This window comes from Nilaparvata lugens, chromosome 2, assembly GCF_014356525.2.
Source record: "Nilaparvata lugens isolate BPH chromosome 2, ASM1435652v1, whole genome shotgun sequence".
NCBI classification, from domain to species: domain Eukaryota; kingdom Metazoa; phylum Arthropoda; class Insecta; order Hemiptera; family Delphacidae; genus Nilaparvata; species Nilaparvata lugens.
In genome coordinates this window covers 89,017,283-89,045,121 of record NC_052505.1, presented here as the reverse complement: position 1 = coordinate 89,045,121, position 27,839 = coordinate 89,017,283, and the positions used below count along the sequence as shown (strand labels likewise).

The 27,839-nt window shown below is 34.7% G+C and overlaps 1 protein-coding gene across 1 annotated transcript in view; it reads right to left on the bottom strand.

The window, feature by feature from the left end:
- Positions 1–3,432: 3,432 nt before the first annotated feature.
- Positions 3,433–27,839, bottom strand: part of LOC111062258 (acid sphingomyelinase-like phosphodiesterase 3b) — a 320,678-nt gene continuing 296,271 nt past the window's right edge. Inside the window, exons 7-10 of the mRNA XM_039422033.1 lie at positions 25,866–26,049; positions 22,204–22,319; positions 7,357–7,538; positions 3,433–5,939 (exon numbers count right to left, since the gene is read on the bottom strand). Of these exons, the coding sequence (XP_039277967.1) occupies positions 5,729–5,939; positions 7,357–7,538; positions 22,204–22,319; positions 25,866–26,049 (693 nt within the window). The 3' untranslated portion in view covers positions 3,433–5,728. The remainder of the gene's footprint in view (positions 5,940–7,356; positions 7,539–22,203; positions 22,320–25,865; positions 26,050–27,839) is intronic.

The following is a 27,839-nucleotide window of genomic DNA, read 5'->3' as shown; positions in this document are numbered from 1 at the left end:
GTTCTTGACTAGCTTTTGTTGGACTTGCTTGTTCATGAGCATTAATAAAAAGCTGGGAAACTGGTGGAAATTGATCTGAGTCCACATAGAACATTCATTGGATCAAAAAGCTCCTACTTCATAGAGTGACTTGATTTTTGGAGAAAACCCCCTATTGCAGCTATTATAACATATTCGAGTTTCAATACACAAAAGACGGGAATGATAATCAAATGAGTCTTCATCAGTTTGATGGATAAAAATACAAAATTGTAACTATAATAGAATATTATAAATAACAGCTCATGACCGACTATTATAGAAAATTGATCCCTCATTAGTCCCGTGCTAAACTATCAAATGTTTAATATTGAAGACTTCTTATATCCATAAAGTGCATGAGGATTGGTGCAGGGAAAGCAAGAATGGGGAATGTACTGGAGGGTGAACAGTTGGAACAGGTATCAGCTTTCAAGTATTTAGGAAGCATAATGGAAGAGGATATGAAATGCAACAAAGAAATCAAAGTAAGAATTGCTATGGCAAAAACAGCATTCAATAAGAAAAAGAGAATTCTTTGTAGCCAACTGGACAAGACACTAAGGAAAAGGCTAATAAAGTGGCTATGTTTGGAGTGTGGCACTGTATGGTGCAGAAACTTGGACGCTGAGAAAGGAGATAGAGGAGGCTTGAGGCATTGGAAATGTGGATATGGAGAAGGATGGAGGGGATCAGTTGGAGGGATAAAGTTACAAACGAGGAGGTGTTGAGGAGGGTTGGGGAAAGAAGGAGTCTGCTGGATGTGATAAAGGGAAGAAAGAGGAGATGGCTGGGACATTGGATGAGACGGCAATGCTTGTTGGTGGATGCCATGGAGGGGACCATTCAGGGAAGAAGAGGAAGAGGGAGAAGAAGATACAAAATGTTGGACGACATCAAGGAGGGGATGAGCTACTATGCAACGAAGCGACTGGCAGAGGATAGAAGAGAGTGGAGGGCTGCTGCCATATAGAAGGACAGCAGAAAACTACAGACAGACAGATATCCATATTAATTTCGTTCATTGCTCAAGATATTTTTACGCAACATATTACAGAAAAAATTTCGATACAATAAATTATATCGAGATTTGAAATCTTTTAGAGTTTTGTGCAGCCACTAAAAACGTTTTCAATCACAAGCAAATGAATAAATTCAACGAGAATTGATTCCAACCCAATAATTGGTAGAGGTACTTGGAATGATTGTTTTTCAAGCGCGATATAATGTGAATTATTGAGCTATCGCTCCAGTCATGAAGCGCCATTAAAAAGTATTATTTCCAGTTGAATGATGCACATGGGAGAACTCGAGTGAGTATTATTGTAGTACAGTAATGGACAAAGACCAAGTTCTCTCTCTGAAATAAGAACTGTCATATTCTTTTATGGGACAGGAACAGTGAATAAATAGAGGTAGAGATGGTATCGTTGAATGCGCTGTCTTGTTGAATGACTTCCGTAATGGTCATTGTGCTTCATACAGAGCCTGAATTAATAGACCATCAACGTTTACAGCATTATATCGCTATAGTGCAGGTACAATAATAAGAATTATTTATAACTCTCTCTTGGCCAATGAAAAAGGAATTGAATGGATCGTACGAGAGCGTTCTGCAAAGCGGCCATTTTAATTAGACCGGCTGAAAAATACGACGTATTCAAGTATTCCAGTATTATATTTTGAATGAACATGGGAATAACTATTATGTATTTCATGAAGTAATTCACGTGAATCCTCACATAAATGGTGTTGAATATGTAACGGAATAGTTAACGGTAAAGTGGGTTAATAGTTGAGGAATGTAGATTTTTTAGTCGTTCAACCCTCAATCTTTGGATTAATAGTTTTTTGTATATCTAGAGTGGAAAGTACTGTTTTTTCTCCCTGAGGGAAAAGTTTGAAGCCCGAGGCGAAGCCGAGGGCAACAATTTTCCCGAGGGAGAAAAAACATTTTCCACTCGTGATATACACAACATTTTTTCTCCACCTACATTTCTATAAAAACTGCAAATAAAATAATTTTCAAAAACGTACGTGACCAAACAATGTGTACAACATAATCTAAAAAGTGAACAGAAAAAGCTGGCTTGTAATCACAGTTCTCCGCCGCCAGTGCTATGCGCTACCTGTCGGCAAAATTTGTAACAACAATGGCCGCCACAACTACAGCTAAGTTCCCGTTTCAAATTTGATTAGTTAATCAAAAGTAAATCTCATTAGTTAATCTCGGGCCACTCCCGTGTTTCGGATGGACATGTTAAGCCGTCAGTCCCGGCTGCCTAAGAAGCAGTCGTTAGGTCATGTCAGAGGCCCTGAAATTGATCAGTTTGCGACCTGAAAGCTCTGACACCAGACCTGAGCCAGCCAGGTCACTCGATATTATTATTACTATTAGTTAATGAGGAATATTCGTTGGATGGTATTTTGAATAACATGTAATAAAAAAAAAATTGTTTACATTTTTTTAGTATAGTGATATGAAGTTTGTAATAATTCCAGCATACAAACATGAATTTCATATATTGATCAAATGTCTGGTTGAAGTATTGAATTTAGTTGGTTTAATGACTACTCCAAATGCTTCCTCATCTGAGCTTAGACCTTCCAACCTATTTCAAATGTAAGTTTTTAAAATAGAGATGTTTCCCATGTTATTTGAATGGAGTTACTTTTACGCTCTAGGGAGTTTTCCAGTTGTTTTTTCCTCTCGAGAGCGAAAAAGTGACGCTCTAGTATTATGTTCCAGGGAGTAAAGTAAGCACTATAGACAGGAGGTGGAGAAAAAAATGAATCAAGCAAAAATCGACGGTAAAAAAGTTTAACTATATAGTGACCTACAATCTTCACCTACTACCAAGAAAGGATCCATCAACAGTTATTGCTTGATCGTTGATCTCAATGTACCTAACATACCTGTATTCTAGGTTCCTTGGTTGATCTTATGATATGCTAATTCTCATTTGTATTATTGATACTCTCATGTGATATTATTTTATCCAGTGACATGAGAATTGAGCTTCCTCATGTGACACAAGATATTTCAACAAATTATTTCAAAAACATCGTGTTTTTAGTCTGGCTATTTGAATTGTTTGATCGGGTTATGAATTTCCAAGTTTTTAGCCTCCTTGAATTGTTGACTGATATATTCAATGTCAAACTTGATTTCAATTGATAATTTTGTCTGATGTTGATAACAGTAACTCTTGTCCGAAGTATAGGTTAAATTAGGACACATGAATACACAAATTTGAGAGTTATGGTGTTGTTACTGATTTGAAATTGGTTTTTTAGTATTTCAAAATAACGCATTATCAATAATATAAAGTATTGATAATTAGAGTTCATTAAGGTATAATTTCAATTAGATCAACAGGTTATGAAGGTTTGAAATAATATAAATACACAAGCTATTGTAAAGATATAACATTTTATTAAAATTGCACATCATCGATGAAAAAACAATATTAATAATCAATAATGATCCATGTAAGAGAACAATGAGTAACATAAAATCTCATCACTGGAAACATATACTATATTCATATAAAACAACCTTAGTTCGAAGGAACTTCTACATAATATTTACAATTTACAGCTTATCACACAAAAATGACTATAATTTTTCAGTTCACTAGTTGATCTTCAAATGAATGAAGATAATGAAGTTTGAAATAGTTTATACAACTACTGCTTTTGAACAGTAACACGTCCGATTGCTAAGTAAATCAACAGTGTTTTTTGAGAAGTAGGCCAATAACGCAGGCTCTGCAATCTCCAATCAAGGAAAGATTTAAATTCGTAAAAGCCTTGCACAGAGCATTAAAACTCAAATAAACGACACTTTCTGATCCCACTGAGGAATCATGAATATAACTTCAACGCACGTTCAGTCATCATTTTCAACGCATAACTTCATTACGCATAATTTTCACATTTTTTGTATAAGATACTCACAATAAGCAGAACATACACAAAAATCAATACGTTATAAGTGTAATAACCTCAATTGGCGAAAAATCAAATCTGTAAAAAAGACAAGCTATCGTTTGGAAGCATTGAGAGATTAAGTTACGACAATAACCAACAACGATGAAGTCGATAGATTAATTTATTCTTACAATAATCACGTTCATATTCAGAACTCTCCTTCTCTAACAAGATCTTCAATACTCAATATTTTTATATCCATCACTGAATAACTTATTACAACGGTGGGCACCCATTATGATTATTGAGGAGTCCTGTAATACAGGTGAAAAACTGTTCATATTCTATTATAAATCATATAAATTATTTAAATAGTAGAATTCTCACTATTCATGTCATCTATGAGTAGTTTTCAGTTGTTCCTTGTATTACAGGACTTCACTGTTCTTGTGCAACAGGCCTTTACCCGAAAAATTGTTTAACAAATAGAGAAGCGGAATGTACACATTAATCTCGTTCACCACACATTATACTGAAGAAATATCTATAACCGTTTCCTACATCCATAACACAATGTCCATAATTCACCTAACAAAAATTCATTCTCCAAACAAAATTTGTTAAAAAAATAATTAATTTGCACCATTCATGAAGTCTAAACACCGAGATCGACATACAAAATCACGAAGAAGCATTTTTAGCTCATTCTAGTCTCTCATTTCAGCTGGCCTATTCGAGCCAAGGTTGATGAGAACATTCTTTCTCTTCAACCCTGAATTATAGGTGACAGATACAAGAAGGATTCATTACCAGGATAACCCAATTTATTGGATGGAGCACCCAATTCATTCCCAAAAAGCACCAACAGTAGGTTTTTCTGAGTGTTGATGTCATCATTTAGAGAGCATGTGGCTTCAATTGGAAATCTTCCAATTGCGACACTTATTCAAGAAGCATATTATTATACAGATTCTCGCTCAATATTAACAGATTCTTGAAAATCGAGTGCTTTCAAGACGCATGTACAGGTAATTAAAAAAATTACAGATTTTCATTGGCAAACGATTCTCGAGAATCAAATGCATCTACAACATTGAAATAATCTGCAGAATCATTATAAGTGTCGAAAGATTCAAGCGAGAAAAAATATCGGATCTGAAGATTATTTTTCATTGTTAACAAATTGTGGAGTATCAAATGATGATGCATTCGAGAATACCTGCCGATTTCCCCTCACATCAATAGATTCTTGAGACGCATTAGCAGATTCCCATAGAGTTTCAGAACCTGCAGATTTTCCCTCTCTTCGATACATTGTAAATCGTGTGACGCATTAGTAGTTTTCCAAAGAGTTTCAGCACTTGAAAATTTCTCCTCACTTCGATACATTGCACATATTGAGACGCCTTAGTAGTTTCCCGTAGAGTATCAGCACCTAGGTACAGAATTTTCCACACTCAAAAAGATTTTTTAGACGTTTCCGTAGTCTCCCATAGAGTATCAGCACCTTCAGAGTTTTCCTCACTCTAAAAGATTTTTGAGACGTTTCCGTAGTTTCCCATAGAGTTTCAGCACCTGCAGAGCTTTCCTCAGTTCGATAGAACGAGACGAATTTGCAGTTTCCCATACAGTTTCAGCACTTGCAGAATCATCTTCACTTTGATACATTGTAAATCTTGTGAAGCATTACTAGTTTCAGCGGCTTGTTTGGAAGAGTCTGTAGCTTGGCCAGCATTGAGACAGCCTATTCGCGACAGGCGAAGGCCGCTCGACCCGATCAGGTGACAAACGGCGTGACAGCGAACAGCCACGCGGCGAGCGTGACGGTGGCAAGGCGTGGCCCCGACGAGGCCAGGGCGGAGGCAGCCGCCTCCTGACAGTGCGTGAACTCCGTGTAGTCGAGCTTGGTGATCGCGCAGAAGTGCGTATGCACGCAACTCGCCATGCACTCGCCTGAGTCCAAGCCCACTGAGTTCGCTCTGTAGTACCTGAGGAAAATGGACAGGCGTTTACTAGCTTTCTACATTTGAGGATTTGCAAATACATAATGTACTTTTGATAATCTCCTATGATACCTGCGAGAAATCAATAGTTCTCAATAACTGAAGGTTTGCAATTTCAGGATAATGGACATGCATTTATCCGCTTTCAACAACTGAAGCTTTGCAACAATATAAAATATAAAATAAAGTGCTCTTGGAATATTAACTTGCTTTGTGCTTATTTATAAATTACTACATGTAATGTTTAACATTGAAATGTTTCCAATTAATGACGATTTGAGTGTGATATTTTTGTTTTTTATTCTGTTTTCAACCGTCAAAATTTAAAAATCTTAGTTTTCGTTGTTTTTGAGTGAAAATGGACTAAATTTTAGTAAAATGAAATCATAACCCTTCTTTGGACTTTTAGAATGTTATCTAAATTTGGGAGAGAAATAGTACAAGGAGTATCCTTAGTTTTTCTCTCTCAATCAGTGCTTCTTTGTGATAAATATAAATAAATAAATATAATTCACTTTTGATACGTTCCTGTTGTGCCTGAGAGAAATAGACATATATTTACTAGGTTTCAACATCTGAAGCATTGCAAATACATAATGATTCTTTGATAAGCACCTGTAGTAACAGAGAAAAATGGACAGACATTTTTACTAACTATACACAACTGAAGCTCTGCAAGATATTCTATCGACTGATCATGGATTTCGATAGTTGATTTTCTATATTCTCTCTTTTTTAAAAGTTATAGTTTTCTTTTGTATGACGAATAAAATGATTTGATTTGAGTTGATTGTAAATCCCTGGTAGTACACCAAAACTAATGCATGAGACACTTTAGTGAACATTAGTGAACCGAACATTAGTATACCTACAGTAATTAATTATTGAAGTTTTGCAATTACATAATTCTCTGTTGAAATGTACTGAAATTTACTCTTTTTATTATCATAATTGAATTTGTCATAGGTGAACATGGTGTCCTGCGCCTCTATCTAAAGATGGTATTAATGAACTTGAAGCTTGTGTGAACTTGTGCATGAACTTGAGTTTTGTTGCGGAAGATAGAGATTGAGGAAAACGACCTGTGGATTATGGATTGAGGAACGAGGACCTATGCTCTCGGAAACAGTCAACCGTGTGATTTGGAAGTAATTGTATGTGTGTGAAAATTTTTCAAATGAATTCATCTTGTAATGGATTTTGAAAAATGGTCAATTATATCATTGTTGTTGAATGAAATCTATTACCGAAATAATAAATTAATAATCTAATCATGTAGTTCAAGCTATCTTTTCACAATAACCTATCAACCTATCTAGCCACAGTTCAGGGAAGAGGGCAACGATTGCTTCAAATTGTAAGAAAGAAAACAGTTGTAAACTTGTGAAAAATGGTGAATTACCTGGGGAAGTAGGTGGAGTGGGGATCACTGCGGAAGCTCTGAGCGAGGTCGTGCAGTGACTGGGGAGTGATGGGGTGCTTGAGGTCATAGTAGGTGGTCAGGTTGTACTCCGGCTGCCAGTCTGCCTGGTCCCTTGAGTTGGCCGTTTCCAAGTCCAGGTAGTACTGCGTATAGTCCAACACCTGGAACATCGAAATTCATTCATATACTTAATTGGAGTTGGCCGTTTCCAAGTCCAGATAGTAGGCTACTGCGTATAGTCCAACACCTGAAACATTGCAATTCATTCATATAATTAGTTGGAGTAGGCCGTTTCCAAGTCCAGGTAGTACTGCGCACGGTATATAGAAGAAGACGGTAGGTGTCACGCGCATGTTTGTGCTAAATTTCCGGTGTAGCTGACGTCATTTTAAATTAAATCATCTGTTTTTAGCAAATAAGTTTCTTAAATTGCCAATAGGTGTTGAAAACCTCGGTTGGTGGCGATGACGCAATCTAGCTGGCTGGCCAGTGCGCACACATTTCATGACCACTACCGTTTTTATCTAAATACCGTGGTACTGCGTATAGTCCAACACCTATAACATCGCAATTCATTCATATTTGTTGACTACATCAGGGTGTGAGCCCATTAACAGCTTTTTTAGTGTCAACTCATTAGCTGGGCCAGTTTTGCCACCTGCAAAAATGCTTTTGTCTTGTCATCTGCGAATAAAAGTCTATTAAGCCGAGTTTACGCGTCGGCTGGTATCACATCTGGCGTTTTCCTGAATATAAATATTTTTATTTCGAAAAATCCTTTGTCTCCAAAGAATTGTGACAATTTGAAACGTGTGTATCATAAGTGCGGATGTCATGACTTGTTTGTATCTTGGAAATTGAATAATTATTATTCATTTATTACTAATTATTGTTATTCGATTCTTTGAATGTTATTCATAACACTCACCTTTCGTCGTTGTTCCCCACTCAACCTTTCAATGCAGTCAATGATTCAATGTTTTTTTCATATGCTGTCACTTTCTGATTATAATCTTCCTCTTCCATGATCTGAATTGAGATGAAAAAATTCCATATCCTTTCATCTCAATATTGGAGTTGGTACGTTCCTCTTTCCAATTTACTGCAGTTAAAGAAGATAAATATGTAACTGAGAGCATATCCAATTTGGGCACTTGTTTGGAAATCAATATCCAATTTGGTTTGGAAATATGCTTTCTTTTCCTATATACTAAACTATATCAATTTAAATGCCATCAGAGATTTAACTTCCAACATTAATGCTAATTCTTCTCCAATAAGTTCAAATCAAAACTCCAAGTCTCAAATGAGAATATTTATTGATTAATTTCGTAGAAGAATTATAAATCATTGAATAAACTCTATTGGAAAAGTACAAAATGACTATGTAAGTTTGTTAACGAGTGTGAGATGATGCAGTGATTAAGTTCATGGTGAGTTATTCATTATTATGATTGATTGCTTCAAAACAATTTTTCAAGATTTCTAGATCATATTGATATTTTTGGACAAAAATTGAACTTTAACGTTTTGCAATTGAAACACAACCTATTTTTTGAGCATGTTATTCATTATAAAAATTTGGGAATGGAAAAGTTTTGGGCCAAGCCTGTTGCTCCTACCCAATCATTTATTTATAAGATATGTGATTGTATTTACGAATACATGAATGAATAAACTCCAGTTGATTGGATTTCGACCACAAATGATTATATAGGAACTAAATAGATAATCACAATGCTATTATATTCCTTTCTGCTCACTCATGAACGTGATACCAAAATAGCAGCATCTCGAAACATGGATATCTTATTGCATGCACGCAATCAATCTCTCTTGTATCTATGATATCTCTTGATGATTTGTGTGCTGTGTGAGTTTCAGGGAATTTTCTCCATTACAGTCTATCGGCTCGAAGATTAATCGGAGTATGATGCCTGCTTCAGAGTATGTTGTCAATGGACTCGATTAGGTTGGCAGCTTGCAATAGCTAGGCTCCAGTATCGAGAAGGCCTTTCAAGCTAAAAGTGGCCTGCTCTTACCCATTACATCAAAGGCGCCAATCACCACATCCATGGCCATCTAGACTTCTCCATAGTTACGCTATAGATGGCTATGCCACATCTCATTCATCGATCAGCTGTCGCCAGAGGCTGCCTCTCCTCACTCCCCACACCCCTCTTCACCCTTCCGCTTCCCCTCTCTCCACACTTTCACCCCCTCAAACACTCTACCTTAATACTCCAACAAGGTAAGTGCTTTCCCATGAGGCTCAATTATGTGGGGCTTTTGTGTTTCGAAAAATTCTAACTGTTTTGAAAATTATTATGGTTTTCATGAATAATCAAAGCAGGTCCTCCCTTGTCTTCTTTTGAATAAATAATTTGAGGTTCTCGAATGATATTTTGATAGAAAAATTGTTGGGCCACACGTAATTTGTTGTGTAATGAAAGACCTACCACACCTACTACCATCTAGAACCTACTATACTAAATTTAAATAAACTGATACTATTAGAAGGTGATGATGAAACCTGTTGGTTATCCCGTTGACAATACATACCATCTCTATATTATGATTTATTTGTATAGGCACTGTTCTTCTTCTTCTTCTTCTTCTTCTTCTTCTTCTTCTCTTCTTCTTCTTCTTCTTCTTCTTCTTCTTCTCTTCTTCTTCTTCTTCTTCTTCTTCTTCTTCTTCTTCTTCTTCTTGTTAAGGCATCTCTGCCTGTTCCGAACATCATAATCGTCCACTTCCTCCTTGGATGCCCTCGGTATCTCTTGCCTTCTGGGTTGAGCACCAGTTTTGATAATAGCCTTCCTCCATTCTATTCACATGCTATTTCAATCTTATCTGAGATATCTTATCGTTTATATAGAAGACCTTGAGTATTTCTGTATTTCTCAGTATTTCTGAAACAATCTTTTCCACTCCAACCATTGGTTCTTCGGAGGAATTTTTATTACATCAAAGCTGCAAAGCTGTCATAGAGAATCTCTTACTTTGGACATATTCTTAGAACCCCAGTGAGTCGATTGTTGAGAAGACTTATTGGAAAATTCATGAGTGCAGAAACTGACAGAGCCACAATTCCTTGGCTTGTGAAAATAAAAAAAGACACATCGGAACTAAATTCAACTATTGACGATGTCAAAAATCGCACATCAATTTATAAGGAAACCATCACTGACAAAAAGTTGATCTTATTAATAAAAACAATTAAAAGAAGGCAACAAGTCTGTTCAGATGAATTGAGGAAAGAAAAAAGAAATCTGACAGAATGAAAATGTACTGGGAAGAAGAGAAGAGAATTGAAGGGAATAAACAAAGAAAGAGGACTAACCAGAGACTACAGTGATCCTATGTGGTCATATAATCACAAAAAAAACTACAAGAAACAAAAAATTTAAAGAAAAAAGAAATCTGACAGAATGAAAATGTACTGGGAAGAAGAGAATGAAGGGAATAAACAAAGAAAGAGGACTAACCAGAGACTACAGTGATCCTATGTAGTCATATAATCACAAAAAAAGCTACAAGAAACAAAAAAATCACAGCCAATACGGCTTGTTGCCTCGGAATATCATTGCACGAGTGATAACTACAGCTTAAACTACAAAGCTCTGCAACAGCATATAAATCTCGTCTTTCTTGAGGTTAAGTTATACAGGAGTAAAAGGAGTAAGCACTGAGTCATTACTACAGAAATTCAAGATCAGTACTAATCACAAAAGCCATTGTGATATTTCTTCGCTTAGCTCATGAATATATATCCAAAACTCATTAGTAGATGTAATATACGCGTACTCAAGAAGGAAGTTATTTCCAATAGTTTATGCCGTGTATGGAGACTACATGACTTATTAGTTGTTCAACTAACTGAGTCCATGATTAATTGATCAATGATTTTCTGATAATCGGCTCACAAGCATTGTATTGAAATGATTTGCATTGTGGGATTATATTAGCCTAAAATTATTCCGGGTAATAGATGCACAGAATAAGTTATACGAGAAGTGGTAATTCAATAATTCATGCATTTCAGAATAATCTGGCATAATGACATCTTCCAGAAAATTTTATACTACGTTTTAAACATATGGAAACTACATGAGTTTGTTGATATGATACATGATAATTGATACATGAATCCTTGTATTCGTTATTGTCATTTAAAAACCAGTACAACTATCATCGGAACGCTTCAGTTAGGCCTAATTTGAGTTTGGAGAAATGAATTTTTTATTTTGAATTTGCTTAATTTTTGTAATTGGATGTTCACTACAGGTAAGTAAGAAAACATCACATTGCTCTGTTTCAAAACGAGGAAAAATATTTCTCAAATTCAAATCACGAAATGAGAATTGAATTAAACAAATTTGATGGAACGACAAAGTTTGAAGCATCCTTTAGCCGATGTAATGAATTTCTGGTATAAGGAGGAAACTCCTGGAAGACTTGAACAACTCAAGTGTTCTTCACAGCTTCAAAAGATGGCTTTCCTGTTTGATCCTTGATTCAGTCCAATTACGAATGATGCTGGAATCCAAGCTCCAACTTCAAAATCGATTGGTATGAACTTTCTTTCATAAAACGTATTCTTTGAACGTTTCAACTACTGAATGATGTTGCTTATTACAGATTGCCAGTATTTAGGTTCCTGGAAAGTTGTCATTGACATTTACGATAATGAATGACATAAGTACTTGATGGTTGTAAATATTTCTGTAATTAATTATCAACATTTACAGCAAGGATTACAAGTGATTCTGTAGTTGAAAAGGCAACCAGCGACTCGTGTTGAAAATATATCCTCTTTTCAACCATTAAAAATCCAAAAACTCACTTTTGAGATACTTTTTAATCCAATTAGTACTGAACATTCCCGATGTAGAAGGCTGATAATGTATCTTTCGTGAGAAAGTTCATAATAATAATAAATTATTGTACTATAATCCAAGCTGAATGCTGTAAACCACTCCTTGAATCCAAAACTTATCCTATTATATTAAGCGAGCAATTTCTGTATATATTTTTATATCTGGTTATCTGGATATTTATATGGTTGTTTATGTTCAAAGGATCTCGAAAACGGCTTTAACGATTTTCACAAAATTTGGAACATAGTAGGTTTATGATATAAAAATTCGATTGCACTAGGGCTTATCCATGGGAAAACGCGCTGAAGGACATGAAAAGGATAATTCATCCTTGGAAAATCAGATGATAATTTCGTCGTCTGTCGATAACAGCATGTGCATATGTGGGAGGTCAGCTGTGTAATCAATTAGCTTACCGTATCTCACGAGAAATCTAGAAATTTTAATTGACTCGATCAAAATAATCTGATTTGTTGACATGAGATCGTATATCATAATATTCGAAGTTAATCATTATTTTACAGTTCTAAGTGACTAGTGAGAGTTATTTTGTTATTAAATTTGGTTTGTAAACAATCTAAATTATAACTTGCATGTTTTAAAATATCTGGACTGAAAATTTGACCTGAAAATTTTTGAAAATTCAAGTGTATGGAACATAACCTACTTTTTGGAATATTTATATTGTATAAATCAAAATTCGGTGAAGAAACAGTTTTGTGCTGAGCTTGCTAGTCCTTCCACAATCATTCTAAAGAATTGAGTTCCGTTTATCAATAAATAAATAACGAGCGAAGCTCGGCGCCCCGATATTATTTATTATCACAAATCCATTAGCATTCAAAGGAAAACAATCTCTCAAGATTTTTCCTTACAGCACTGTAGGCCTAGGTTCTGTAACATATTAAATCTGGGTAGACAAAAAGCCCTAACAGAAACAGTAATAGGTCTGAAATAAAGTAACTGGCTAATATCGCCAAATAGATAATAACTAAGATTAGATAGCATCAGCTTGTTCTGGCTAAATGGTACAGAACCTAAAAAGATTTGAAGGAGTTTATTGCTCATAAATAAATTATTATATAAAATATTTGAAGATTGAGGTTATGTACATGTATTCACGGATCGGTGACCTAGAGATCGATCAAACCGAGGAACGTAGAATCTGACCAAAACCCCTTGGCAGAGTTTTATTGCAATCAGATGGTGTGCAATTGGAAAAACACCTGTCCACGTGGCTAATTATTAGGTAGCATGGAATTAATATTAATGTATAGAATATTAACTAGCATGCAAAGAGCATAAATAAAAAACCAATAAAATAATTTAATGTATTCAGGAAATAAGAGTTACCAGGCGCATGAATACCTAATAAAATTTGCATGCACCAATAGTAAAACGGCAGTTAATAGGCGGCAACTGTAGGCCAATTCAAAAATATTTATATATATTTATATAAATGTACTAGATTTTTGTGTAAAAATTTGTGTAATCTATGTTATCAATATGGCTCGAATGCAAAGAAATTATTAATCATATAATCTAAGCAATATTTTGGCATTTTTTGTAAGATCTATTTGAATTTAATGGCGGAGGATTGGGATATTTAAATTTTATGCTAATTTGAAAGTCGGAAAGAGGATCTGTAAAACTTGAAAGGAAGAACCAGCACTCGCCAGCCAGATGCCACCATAAGAGGACCCAAAATATTTTAGAGCGAAGTACCTTATTAATAATTTTGTAAAAATTTAAAGTTAAAGTAAATTATTATCTCTTAAAAGACTTCGTGATGCTATTGTGAAGCAGAAGTCATTTTTCATTTTAATTAAATTTATAACCCCTTAGAGGAGACGATTCCGGCTACCATATTCCCGGACCACATGGAGTTGGATCGACATCGCGGCTTACAAGAAGATTTTCGACACGTGAGTGATTAAAATTGAATTAGTGATGGGCGCCCTAGTGCTTCGAATTAATCTGATGATCAAAGCTAGCTCGCCGAAAGGGTTATTATAAATTGAGAAATTATAAGAGTAATACTTGCGCAAGTAAAAAATTAGTATTAAAGGTATTTAATTGAAAGAAAAATATAGATCAATATTTTAGAAATTTCTATTTAATCAAAGAAGTACGAAATCTAGGCTATTAAAACATATGCATATATATTTAATTTTTTGCAATACAATTTGCGATAATTTATCATAGTTCTAATTCACTAGATGAATGGCTCTACCTATTCCGTCAGGTGCCGAATCTTGCACCCTGAGATGAAATAATATTCGATACAAATAAATCTACTAAATACTAGATTTTAATATAGATATATATTTGGATTATTAGTGGCTAATTTATCAAGCGATCTTAGAGCACATATTTTTGATTGAATTATCCAAGTCGACAAGTATTAGCAAGTGCATGTCGCAGCTACATGCAAAAGAATGCATATGATTTTAAGATAAAGGCACATGGTAATGATTCGTGCCACAAATCTAGAATATAAGTTTAGCCTGTGATATTTTATTGATTTCAAATATTGTTCTATTTTTATATTATATTTTCTATCGCTCTATATATATATATTTTTTGCCTCGATTGATCTTTGCATTATTTGTGTAATATATGTGTGAAATTTTCATGGTGTTGCAATTATTTTATATTCTCATCTCTATAGTATAAGTATCATTTATATATACATTTATTATTATTGAATTACAAAGTTTATTGGAGAAGCCCATATCTAGGCCTATCAAGATTTTTTAAGACTGAATACTATTAGAAACCACGCCCTAATTATATGAATCTCATGCTTTACCACTGATGCCAGCAGGAGGCTAATCGTTATTTAAATATAAGAATAACGTGACAGAAAGACATGGCGCCCAACGTGGGGCCCACGATACGGTACAAAGACATGTCGTACCAACGTGGGACTGACGATGAGAGCCAAGCCCATTGTATAATTATTTGAAATTAAGTCAATAACCATACAGAAAATTATAGATAACTTATACGAGTTGTGAGGAAAACTGGCGAAGGAAAATTTGTATTACTTTTTGGGGAATCAATAGCTTTAAATAAAGAGAAATTATATGTTTTAAGAAATTTTATATTATTAGTACTGTAAAAAATTCCTGTTTATAGAGAGATATATTTTTATAAGCCTAAACTGCTAGTCAGAAATCATGAATTATTATTATATTATAAGAGCTTAAGTAATAAATAGGTTACCTGGCTTGTAATATTCCATAGGCCTATCCTCATTTGTGTCCTTATTAATGCCTTGTTGCCAAAACTTTCACTTTTTACAAACACTTGACACTTAATCCATTTTTAAAATCTGAGTTCTCTTTCGTCCACGCAAAGTAAGGTAGCCAGACACACTGCAGACGGCGATAGTAGCGGAGATCGACGCTGAGGGGGGCGCGATGGAGTCCAACGCCCAGATCTCTTCAATCACCGCCAAGAATCCTGTGAACAGTAATAAACCGTTAAATGTCTCCCAAGAAGCAATAAGAAGGGTTCTAGTAGAGGGGATGATCAAGTCATTTTCTAATAGTTTAGAAAAAACAATGACCATGGTAATGAAGGACTTGAAGGCGGAAATGAAGGAAATGCGGGAATCATTGAAGGATATATCGGTAAGAACGGGTAAGGAAACTGCGGACACAATATCAGCATCTACGCTGAAAATCAAGAACTAATTACAACCGATTTAACAGCAAAAATAGATACTGTCACTGTGAGTTAAACGAAAGAATAGATAACCTACCAGCACAAAACACTTCGCAAATTCATGAAATAGCTCACCCAAATTTGATATAATCAAAACATAATACAACTTAATTCATTGGAGACAGCCGTGGAGAACAGCAATTATTTTCATCTGAATTAAATGCCGAAGTAGTAGAGAATGAAACAGAAGCTTCTAGTTATTGGAAACAGGCCAAGAGAAGTTAGTACAACTTGAAAATCAAATACATCAATTTCCGCACGAGAATATAGAGCCTATCCCATAGCAACGTTTGATTCACTACACAGTTTCAATGAATTAGGCCGTGTTTGACAATACAGACCGCTATCTCCAACCTAAAGAATTTATAGATCAGATAAAACTAGTTCAATCATTAACACCCACCTCTTGGAATTTTTGGCGTCTTCGTTTGACTAATTTATTGATTGGCGAACCCCTGATGTTCTTTCGGAGTAGAGCCATGAATTTACATCATTGGATGAGTTTGTAGCTGTCTTCCTGGAACAGTATTGGCAGAAGTAAACAGTTGGACGTGCTAGCGGACATCATATCATGCGAGTTCAACCCTAACTTAGACGGTGCATGTACCACTTTCGTCACTGCCCTACAGTTTAAAAATTCTCAATTGAGCGAGCCCATTAATGATCGGCATTAGCAAGTATTATTTTAAAGAAGCTACCGTATCAAGTTAGAATGGCACTCGCCACACAACCCATTACTGATTGCAAGCAGCTGATTAATCATTTATATGGCATACAGTCCGCAATGGCAATATCAACCACCGCTCAGACCAGAGATACGCATCAAATCAACATAACTCAAATTTAATCATTATAACAGCCAAAATTATGAATCAGTACCATATGATTGCTCACGATCTACCCCTCAATTTAAACGCCGCAATAATCATAATCAAAATAACAGCTGGAATAATAGAAGTTTTCAGAATCGTCAACAACCATTATCCACAGCAAACCTATGAAGAAAGTATTATTATGGCCGTGATCGATTTAACACAAATATGATAACACTCAGAATAATTACGACAAAAATTACAAACCGCCACCTCACCAGTAAGTACAAATTATACATTAGCACATGCAATAGGATTGAATCAAAAAAAAAAACCGAACCCAGCACCAACGACCCGCCATCAGATATACAGAAAACTACAGCTAATAAACCAGGACTATATGATACCCCGATATAACAAGCACAAGCTCAAATGAAACAAACCAAGAAAATCAAGATATTTCACGTCATACCCCACATTCAGAAATGATTTACCGGAGACTTTGTTACAAGAAACACAAGATAACACACACCAGACACACAGGAGCCCACAAGACAGCCTATCACAAAAAACCGCCGCCCAACATGCAATTAAAGCCAACCGCAAGCATCAGCCTCTACTAAGTTTCCTGTTTCCCACGAGACCAATCACCGCCGGAGAACACAAACAGTCGACAGGAGGAGACCAACACCGCACCAGCGCATCATTCGACCCCACCAAGACACCCCAAGGAACCCAGGATAGAGGACCAAGAGGATGACACCAGGGAGGATGGACTGCAGGACCGGAGGAGCGCCCACCGCAAGGCCCGGAGACGCAAGCGCCCGAGGACACCGGACGGCCGACATCAGGACGAGGAGGACGGACTGCCGGACAAGAGGAGCGACCATCGCAAGGCCCGGAGACGGAGGCGCCCGAGGACACTCGACCGGCATCAAGAACGAGAGGACGGACTACATGACCGAAGGTACAAGATGCATCCCAAGGCCCGGAGGCGGAAGAAACGGAGGAACCGCGCGCGCCGATGGAAGCCGCATGCACGGTTCAAACGCCCGAGGAGGATACCGGACCGACACCGAGGAGGACAGGAGCGGACCGACGGCGTGCATCCGCGGCACATACGCTTCAAGAGAGCCAATCAGCGATGTGACCGGAAGAATAGGCCAAAGAAATATAACAAAAATGGAGCTACTACAAGAACAAATATGGATTCGTGCATGGGCAACAATAAAATGGATTACTTGTGGGACTAATAAAGGATAAACGGTGGCTAATAAGATTGGAAGAATTAAAAAATATATTAGAAAGTGAAAGTACTGGAGATTATACTATTGAAAGATGATAATGTTTGGATATTGGTTTTAATGTTTGTTATAATGGCTGCTGTGATATATTGAAAAGTGATGCTATAATTAAGACCATGTTATTGTTGAAAGAATTTATTAGTGTTGATTGAAGTGTTATTATTGAATTGTTTTTATGATGATGAAGCCTAATAATGAATTTAAGTGGATAGTCTTGAAAGAAAATAAATGGAAGGTTTTGGATCAATTAAAAGAAATTACCATTAAGGAAGCTAGGATTTGTTTAGAAACGTATACCAGATACAAGGGCTTTAAATTCATGAAGATAAATTATCAATTAGGACAGCCTCACCAACAGATAGCAGATAACCTAACTGGCCTACAGCAACATCTACAAACAGAATGCAAGAAGATGCAAGTAAATCACAACATTTCTACATGCAATATCGTCAAATTTGAAGTAAATACGATAAGAAATCAAGGAAAACATTATTATCAAACCAATTACTAACCTTCCTTAATAAATTTAATCTTGGTATAGGACCGCATGGCAACAATCCAATGTTTTAATTCCTTCTAACCGTTAGAAGCCTGCAATAAGAAAAAGAACAATTTTTAAATATGTAATTAAATTATATACATCAGATAAAAAAGGACACAAGCGGGGATAATAAAATTAAAATTTGTTAATTACCTTTTTAAGAGAAAAAATTGAGCAGTTAGGTTAATAGTTATGAAACTCGACAGCAATTCTGTAGAACCAGTGACCAGCTGGCCAAAGCCACCCAAATCAAACGAATGTAATGTCTGTTGAACATATGTTTATAAAAAGAAATACTGTACCCAAAAGTTATTTATTATTGTTATTTATTATATTTATTAATGTCGATATATTTATTTATATGTTTTATATTTATTACTTTTAATTATGCCACGTTTGTTACCTGAAAAGAGTTAAAGTGAATACAAGCTACCAAAAAAAAAAAAAAAACCAAAGAGCCATTAGCAAAAGAAAAGTATTGTACCTGATGTATAGAAAATTATTTATATTAAGACCTAAGAAATACTATAAGATATAAGCCCAGAAGTTTGTGAATCGAAATTATTGTCTAAAAGGAATCATTTGTGAGAATTATGAAATGTGTGTAGTTAGGTTGGCGGCCCTGCAAGCGGCGAATTTAAAAATTACTATATGTTAAGTGTTGTCAGGAGGAGTACGTTTAGAAGTTTATATTTATGATATTTTATGTGTGTTGAGGAGGAGAATTTGTTATTGTATTTGATAAAGGTATAAAGGAGATGCAGCAAATATGTCTGCGAACTGTGATAGAAGTAGGAGAGTATAATTATAAATAAAGTATAGTGTATATCAATGTATTGAAGGGTGGGTTTTCATTAAAACATGTGATTCTCAAATATTTTGAATCAAACCCAGGGCGCGTGTAACATATTAAATCTGGGTAGACAAAAAGCCCTAACAGAAACAGTAATAGGTCTGAAATAAAGTAACTGGCTAATATCGCCAAATAGATAATAACTAAGATTAGATAGCATCAGCTTGTTCTGGCTAAATGGTACAAGAACCTAAAAAGGATTTGAAGGAAGTTTATTGCTCATAAATAAATTATTATATAAAATATTTGAAGATTGAGTTATGTACATGTATCACGGATCGGTGACCTAGAGATCGATCAAACCGAGGAACGTAGAATCTGACCAAAACCCCTTGGCAGAGTTTTATTGCAATCAGATGGTGTGCAATTGGAAAAAACACCTGTCCACGTGGCTAATTATTAGGTAGCATGGAATTAATATTAATGTATAGAATATTAACTAGCATGCAAAGAGCATAAATAAAAAACCAAATAAAAATAATTTAATGTATTCAGGAAATAAGAGTTACCAGGCGCATGAATACCTAATAAAATTTGCATGCACCAATAGTAAAACGGCAGTTAATAGGCGCAACTGTAGGCCAATTCAAAAATATTTATATATATTTATATAAATGTACTAGATTTTGTGTAAAAATTTGTGTAATCTATGTTATCAATATGGCTCGAATGCAAAGAAATTATTAATCATATAATCTAAGCAATATTTTGGCATTTTTTGTAAGATCTATTTGAATTTAATGGCGGAGGATTGGGATATTTAAATTTATGCTAATTTGAAAGTCGGAAAGAGGATCTGTAAAACTTGAAAGGAAGAACCAGCACTCGCAGCCAGATGCCACCATAAGAGGACCCAAAATATTTTAGAGCGAAGTACCTTATTAATAATTTTGTAAAAATTTAAAGTTAAAGTAAATTATTAAATCTCTTAAAAGACTTCGTGATGCTATTGTGAAGCAGAAGTCATTTTTCATTTTAATTAAATTTATAACCCCTTAGAGGAGACGATTCCGGCTACCATATTCCCGGACCACATGGAGTTGGATCGACATCGGCGGCTTACAAGAAGATTTTCGACACGTGAGTGATTAAAATTTGAATTTAGTGATGGGCGCCCTAGTGCTTCGAATTAATCTGATGATCAAAGCTAGCTCGCCGAAAGGGTTATTATAAATTGAGAAATTAATAAGAGTAATACTTGCGCAAGTAAAAAATTAGTATTAAAGGTATTTATTGAAAGAAAAATATAGATCAATATTTTAGAAATTTCTATTTAATCAAAGAAGTACGAAATCTAGGCTATTAAAACATATGCATATAATATTTAATTTTTGCAATACAATTTGCGATAATTTATCATAGTTCTAATTCACTAGATGAATGGCTCTACCTATTCCGTCAGGTGCCGAATCTTGCACCCTGAGATGAAAATATATATTCGATACAAATAAATCTACTAAATACTAGAGATTTTAATATATATATATATTTGGATTATTAGTGGCTAATTTATCAAGCTGATCTTAGAGCACATATTTTTGATTGAATTATCCAAGTCGACAAGTATTAGCAAGTGCATGTCGCAGCTACATGCAAAGGAATGCATATGATTTTAAGATAAAGGCACATGGTAATGATTCGTGCCACAAATCTAGAATATAAAGTTTAGCCTGTGATATTTTTATTGATTTCAAATATTGTTCTATTTTTTATATTATATTTTCTATCGCTCTATATATATATTTTTTGCCTCGATTGATCTTTGCATTATTTGTGTAATATATGTGTGAAATTTTCATGGTGTGCAATTTATTTTATATTCCTCATCTCTATAGTATAAGTATCATTTATATATACATTTATTATTTATTGAATTACAAGAGTTATTGGAGAAGCCCATATCTAGGCCTATCAAGATTTTTTAAGACTGAATACTATTAGAAAACCACGCCCTAATTATATTAAATCTCATGCTTTACCGACTGATGCCAAGCAGGAGGCTAATCGTTATTTAAATATAAAGAATAACGTGACAGTCATAGATGTTTGTTGAGGAGTATTATTCTAGCTCTATGATTTAATATTTTATTTATAGTGCACGTTATGAAGTTAGTGGAAAAGATAGGACAACAGCGTTGCTGATTCTCTGCGTCATCACTGCCTTCTATGATATAGTACATTCCTAGTTATATCCGATTGCTCATTCTTGTTGATAATAATTACATTACATGTAATACAGTATCATTTCACTTGTAATACCAATATACTGATATGGATTGTAATATCCATGACTTGTGATATCAATTACATTACATTCGTCAATAATTTTTTTCAAATATTTGAGATAAAATTTTGATAATGAATTATAAGGAAATCATATTCCTACATGATCCAGAAACAATTTCTCAACTTTGCGGAGCATGGGAAGGATAGAGATATCCGCTTTGTCTGATGGCAGACGATGACAACAACTTATAAAGAGCTGACTTCATAACGTGAACCTTATTCTAATCAGGCATGTTCATTAGAAATTCATATCAGTTTTAGTTTTAAATGACTGGAGTATCCCTGTTCCCTAAAACCTATTACAATAGATAAAGGATAAGCATAAGCGTACTGTTTAAATAAGCATATATTTCTTGTCTCTGCTATTACCTAGTTCTCTAAAACCTCTATTACAAAAATGATTGTGGCAATAACTCACTTGTCCAGTATCCGTGTCGAATTTGTACAGTCTTAGGCCAGGATTATTCGCGGATCCACTGTTAGTTCTTCTCGGCGTCACCGCGGGAGCCATCAGCATCCAAGATACTGGTTGACCTGAAAGTTCATATAATATTATTCTACTGAATGTATTGAATTTGAATTGAAAATAGTTTGAAGCTTATGCGATTTTTATAATGATTAATTATGAAAAATGAAATAGAAAATTTAGGAGTAGATGTTCACAAAATAGTTGAAAATGCAAACAATGATATATATATATATATATATATATTCAGTTTATCAGAGATTGACAATGGTGAAACAACCGAAACCGGCCTTTCTACTTTCAATGAAATCTGTCGTCTTTTTATTTCAAATGATAGATATACAATGGATCTGTAGATAACGATTACAGATTTGAATGTCAAACCAATAATTTGGACATTCTTATTAAAGAACTTGGCAATAATTTTGTGATATGAAATAGTTCATCATCTTATGTGCAAGGATTAGGCTATTGCCTGTTCCGACTTACAAACAGCTTATACAGTGGTTAGTGAGTTCAAAAGAGTTTTATATTAATATCCAACTTGTATTACATTTATTGCCATCTCTTACGTTGCCTTCCAATTGATCTTTTACCTTCTGGTCTACAATTTAATACTTTAAGGGGAAGCCTTTCTGCAGACATTCTTTTCATATGATCCTTCCATTGCATTTGGTATTCCACATCTTTCTCATTCAAATTGAATATTCCCAGCTCAGATCCGATATCTTCATTTCTAAAATGATCTCTCCGATCGCAGCCCTTAGTTTTGTGGAGGAATCGCATCTCTGCCGCCTGTGACTCTACTCACAAGTGGTTTCGTTGTTATTCACGACTCACTTCTGTAGTGGAGGACAAAGCAGCCATTATTCTATGAAATTTCATTATTTATTTATTTGTTGATATAATTACAAATCATACGAATATGATCGGGATAGAACAACAGGCATAGCCCAAAACTATTCTGCTCCCAAATTTTGATAAATAATAAAATGTCCGAAAAATGGGTTATGTTCTTACTGAGGGAAGTTAAAGTTCGGATTCAATCATCTACCATATGAAAATTATGGTATCTTTCCTCGCTTTCTTTCCCAAGGTCCTGCTAATATTGCCACATACCGCTTGAATGTTTTCCAATTTTCTTTTATATAATAGGTTTCCAGTAGAAATAAAAAATGGAGAAAAACAATCAGAAATGAATATTTATCAAGAATAAAAACGAAAATCAATAATGATTCATATTAAATTGCGTTCATAATCAACTCTAGACTGTACAAACTAATTGAGCGAGCAATGTTGATAGAGTTCTGGGAGTTAAACTTGTTGTTATGTTGATAGGGTTCTGGGAGATTAATTGGAGCTCGAATAACAATAATCCATCTCAAAATTCACTTGCAAACCAATTGATAGAATAAATTTGCAACGTTGATAATGAGTAGCGAGCAGCGGGAACAATATTTGCACTTGTGCACTCAATTGCAGCCGTATACTCATTTCCGGCACAATGGACCAGAATACACAGAATGCATGTATCATGACCAGAATGGCACGAACGCCAGACCACTGGCGACTAATTTAACAGGGGTGTTTGCGGTTTGAGCCGTTTTTGAGCGCAAACCCTGATTCATTGGGGCGCCAGCCGCTTAGAGGTCTTCCCACTAAAATACGGCTACCCACTGTTGCAACTCATAAATGCAATGATTTTCCATGAGTTTGAACAATATTCGGTTGTTCCAAATGACGATTATGACAACAAAATTATTGAGAACAGTAATTGAGAAATATAGGCCCCAATAGGTTTCTGACTTGCAGATATTTATTATTAATGAAATAAACAATGTCACAAATAGAGTATAGAATGAAATAACATAGAATAAACAATCCATGCCAATAACCAATTTACCATACTCCAATTAATTTCCAATAAGCAATCTATTATTAATCAAATAATAATGATTATATTTCCTCAATTTTATTAATTTTTTCTCTGTCATGTAATACATGTAATTAAACATGTTCTTAAACATTTACAATATAGAAAAAAGTCGTTCACATACATGGATTAATTTCCTTAACCTATCGTGTAGCATCTCACTATAGAGTCTATGTGTCGTAAATGAAAATACACTCTATTCTCTTGCCACAGAAAGTCTCCTGAATTTTCTAGAAATCACCATATTGTATGAATTAACCTTCAATCATACATTACAATGGGTGGGAGTGGAGAAAATCAAATCATCACAGTTCGAGATTTCCTTCTGGATTTTATTTAAATCTTTGCCTCTTACTGAAGTTTCTAAAAAATGTGTTTTGAAAACTGATGATAATATGGTATTAATAGTGAATGGCAACTATTGATAATCTTTAACGAATAGTGTGAGGTGCCACACAAGACCAATGATGCAATGACGCACAGATAAGGACGTCAGTAGTCATATTGAATATGCAAACCTGTAGCACTGATGACCTGCTGGATTTTTTGGGAGCCTCCCTATGATGTTTGAACCTTTTCCCAATAATCTAAATGTGAAGTAGTCTACGTCTCAGAGCCCTCCTGACCATTCCTGGAGCACGAGACACCTGATGGTGTCACATATCATCAGAAAAGTATTATAATAATTATACATTTGAATCTACTAATGAATGTCATAGTATAGAACATAAAATTATACTACAATATTTGAATGCCTGATTATGAACAAAATATGACAGCCGTTAATGCAAAAGGGATTGGAAAATCATCAATACAGAATGCTTAGTATCATACTTGTAATGATCAATACTTGTAATGATACTCATATTGAGTATGAGTCATGCTCAATAATAATTAATCATTCGTTGTTTGTTCATGAGCAAGAAATGAGTTTTGAAACTGATGTATTCGACAATAATGTGAATTGAATGTAGAAATTGAAATACGATACATTCATTCGTAGATTGGAATGGATAATGATTATACTCTTCTGATTGAAAACTGATATTATTCAGATATGTTTGTTAGTTCATTTGAGACTGCAGATTTATTGATTATCGTATGCAATAAACTGTTTCAATCTGTTTCCAATATTCATGCTCTGTCATTATCAGATATTTCGATGTACAATGCTCCAAGTTGGAAGTAGTTGAGAAGTCCTCTTCAATGTACTACCAAAACATGATTGATGATTAAAATAAAATATTGCCCAAACATGCTTGATAAAAAATAATTGATTGACCACAGATTTATGAATTATCGTATCCAATAAGCTGTTCTAAGCTGGTTTTAACATTCATGCTCTGTCATTATCAGATATTTCGACGTACAATGCTCCAAGTTGAGGGGAATTCCTCTTCAAACTACTATTAAAACAAATGATTGATGATTGGATATTACACAAACATGCTTGATAAAAACTAATTGATCGACTACAGATTTATTGATTATCGTATGCAATAAGCTGTTTCCAATATTCATGCTCTGTCATTATCAGATATTTCGACGTACAATGATTCAAGTTAAGTGTAATTGACAAGTCCTCTTCAAAGTACTATCAAAACATGATTGATGTTATTACCCAAACATGCCCGATAAAATGTAATTGATAGTATGTTGTTGTACAAGCTATTCTGCTCACCTTGGTCACTGTAGACAAGTCGAAAAGTATCTGAATGTAGATGACCGAAGAATTGTCCCACTATTATTTGAGCATATTTTCTGACTAAGCGGAGATATCTTCTAGCGAATTTTTCTTGGAAGAGCGGAACAGCTTCTGGTTGCCTCTCATCTGCTCCTGGTCCCATGTGACCGACCAAGTACACCTAAAACAAAACATCAAATAAAATTTTAAAAAAATTTATCTTAGCCTGATTCGGTTGAGTTATCTTGTATCTTGGTTGTTATTTATTGATTATTCTAATTAGAGAATTTGGGAGTCAGCCTGTAGCAATCTTATACCATGTACTTTAATGAATAAATTAAACTAATTTCGACTTTCATTTCCAGAGACATAAGAGTTCAGTAGATTTGAAAGATGAGAGTGATGTGAGGTAAGGAGAGAATATTAAATTAGGGAGAATTCTGTTCAACAAGATGTCATTTTTGGAAAAGCATGTGCGCGGCAAATGTTAATGACTAGAAAAAACTTTTCTAGAATGTTGTTTTCTAGGGAAGTAACAATCTAGTGTTATTCTATTTCATTCCTAAACACTAGTAGTTCTGCCAACAGCAGACCTCGCTCATGAATACAACTTTCAATCTGACGAGAAGGGCCAGTACAGTGAGTACAGTATATTTAGCCATGTAATCTATTATTTTCTAGAGACACTGTTTCCAGGGACACCGGACTTATCAAGGAGGTACCTTTATATCGTCTCCATATTTTCAATATTACAACTATTCTATAATTAATTATAAGAAATCGGTCAACTGACGGAAAAATGGAATATGCAGTAGGCATATTAGACGATGAATCGTCTCACAGACGATAGTGAGACGGAAAATGATTCTATATAAGATGGGTTTCTTGGTGACAATGACAGGAGGATGCTAATGATGTTTTTCATGAAAAGTGGATTCAATGTTATGGCTTGTTATGCCCATGCAGAATGTTGATGCTCACAAATCGGTTTCGATCTCATACCGAGAGGAAAACAAAAGACGTGACACTGTAGAGCGTAAAAATGTGTGTGTAAAATGCACAAAAATGCATACAATACAATAATAATTGTACCTGATAAACTAAAAACTCAATTAAAAATAACTAAAATAATAACTGACAGTTATGAATAAAAGAAGTTGGAGATTAAATAAATGTTTATGATGTTAAATATTGTCTACAACTAAAATAGTTGTTGATTTATTAGTTGATTAATTTTTTTGATGATAAAAATAGTTGTTGATTTATTTGTTGATTAATTTTTATGATCATAAAAATAGTCTACAACTAAAATAGTTGACTTATCTGTAACATAGACAATAATAACTTAGTTATTTATGTATTGAGAGCGTAAAACTCGACTTGAAGTATTATTATTCGACGTAAACTAAGGGACTGGTGCTTCCAAGCTGAAGGTACTTGGATGTCTCCTGAGCAAGACTGCGAGAAAGATATGTACAATTTCGTAGTTGGAATATAAATCAATCTCCCTCTATTTTGCATTCTTGAAGAACAGAAGATAGAGGCCCGGTTGTATTGTACGTCTACCAAATATAACCGTGGTTAACTGCATTCCAGGCTCTAAAAGACTGCTATTTTAAATGCCTGATTCTGATTCACTTCATCAATTAGAATCAGTTCATATTGAACTTATAATTTCAGTATTTCACTCAACATAGTGCCGGTTGCACAAAAGCTGGTTGAATTTTATCTTTTCACGAGAATCAATCAGAGAAGCCATCTTTTCTAAAAGTCTCTGATTGGTTCTCGTGAAATTAATCACGGTTAAAATTTAAGCCGCTTTTGTGCAATCGGGCCATAGAATACTGTTTCCTCTTATCACCATATTCTTCACTTCACCAAGAGCTGAAAACAATAATTACGTCATCAACTCGATCTGACGCACAAAATTATGTGGGTATACCTACTACTCTGGGTACTAATACTGACATT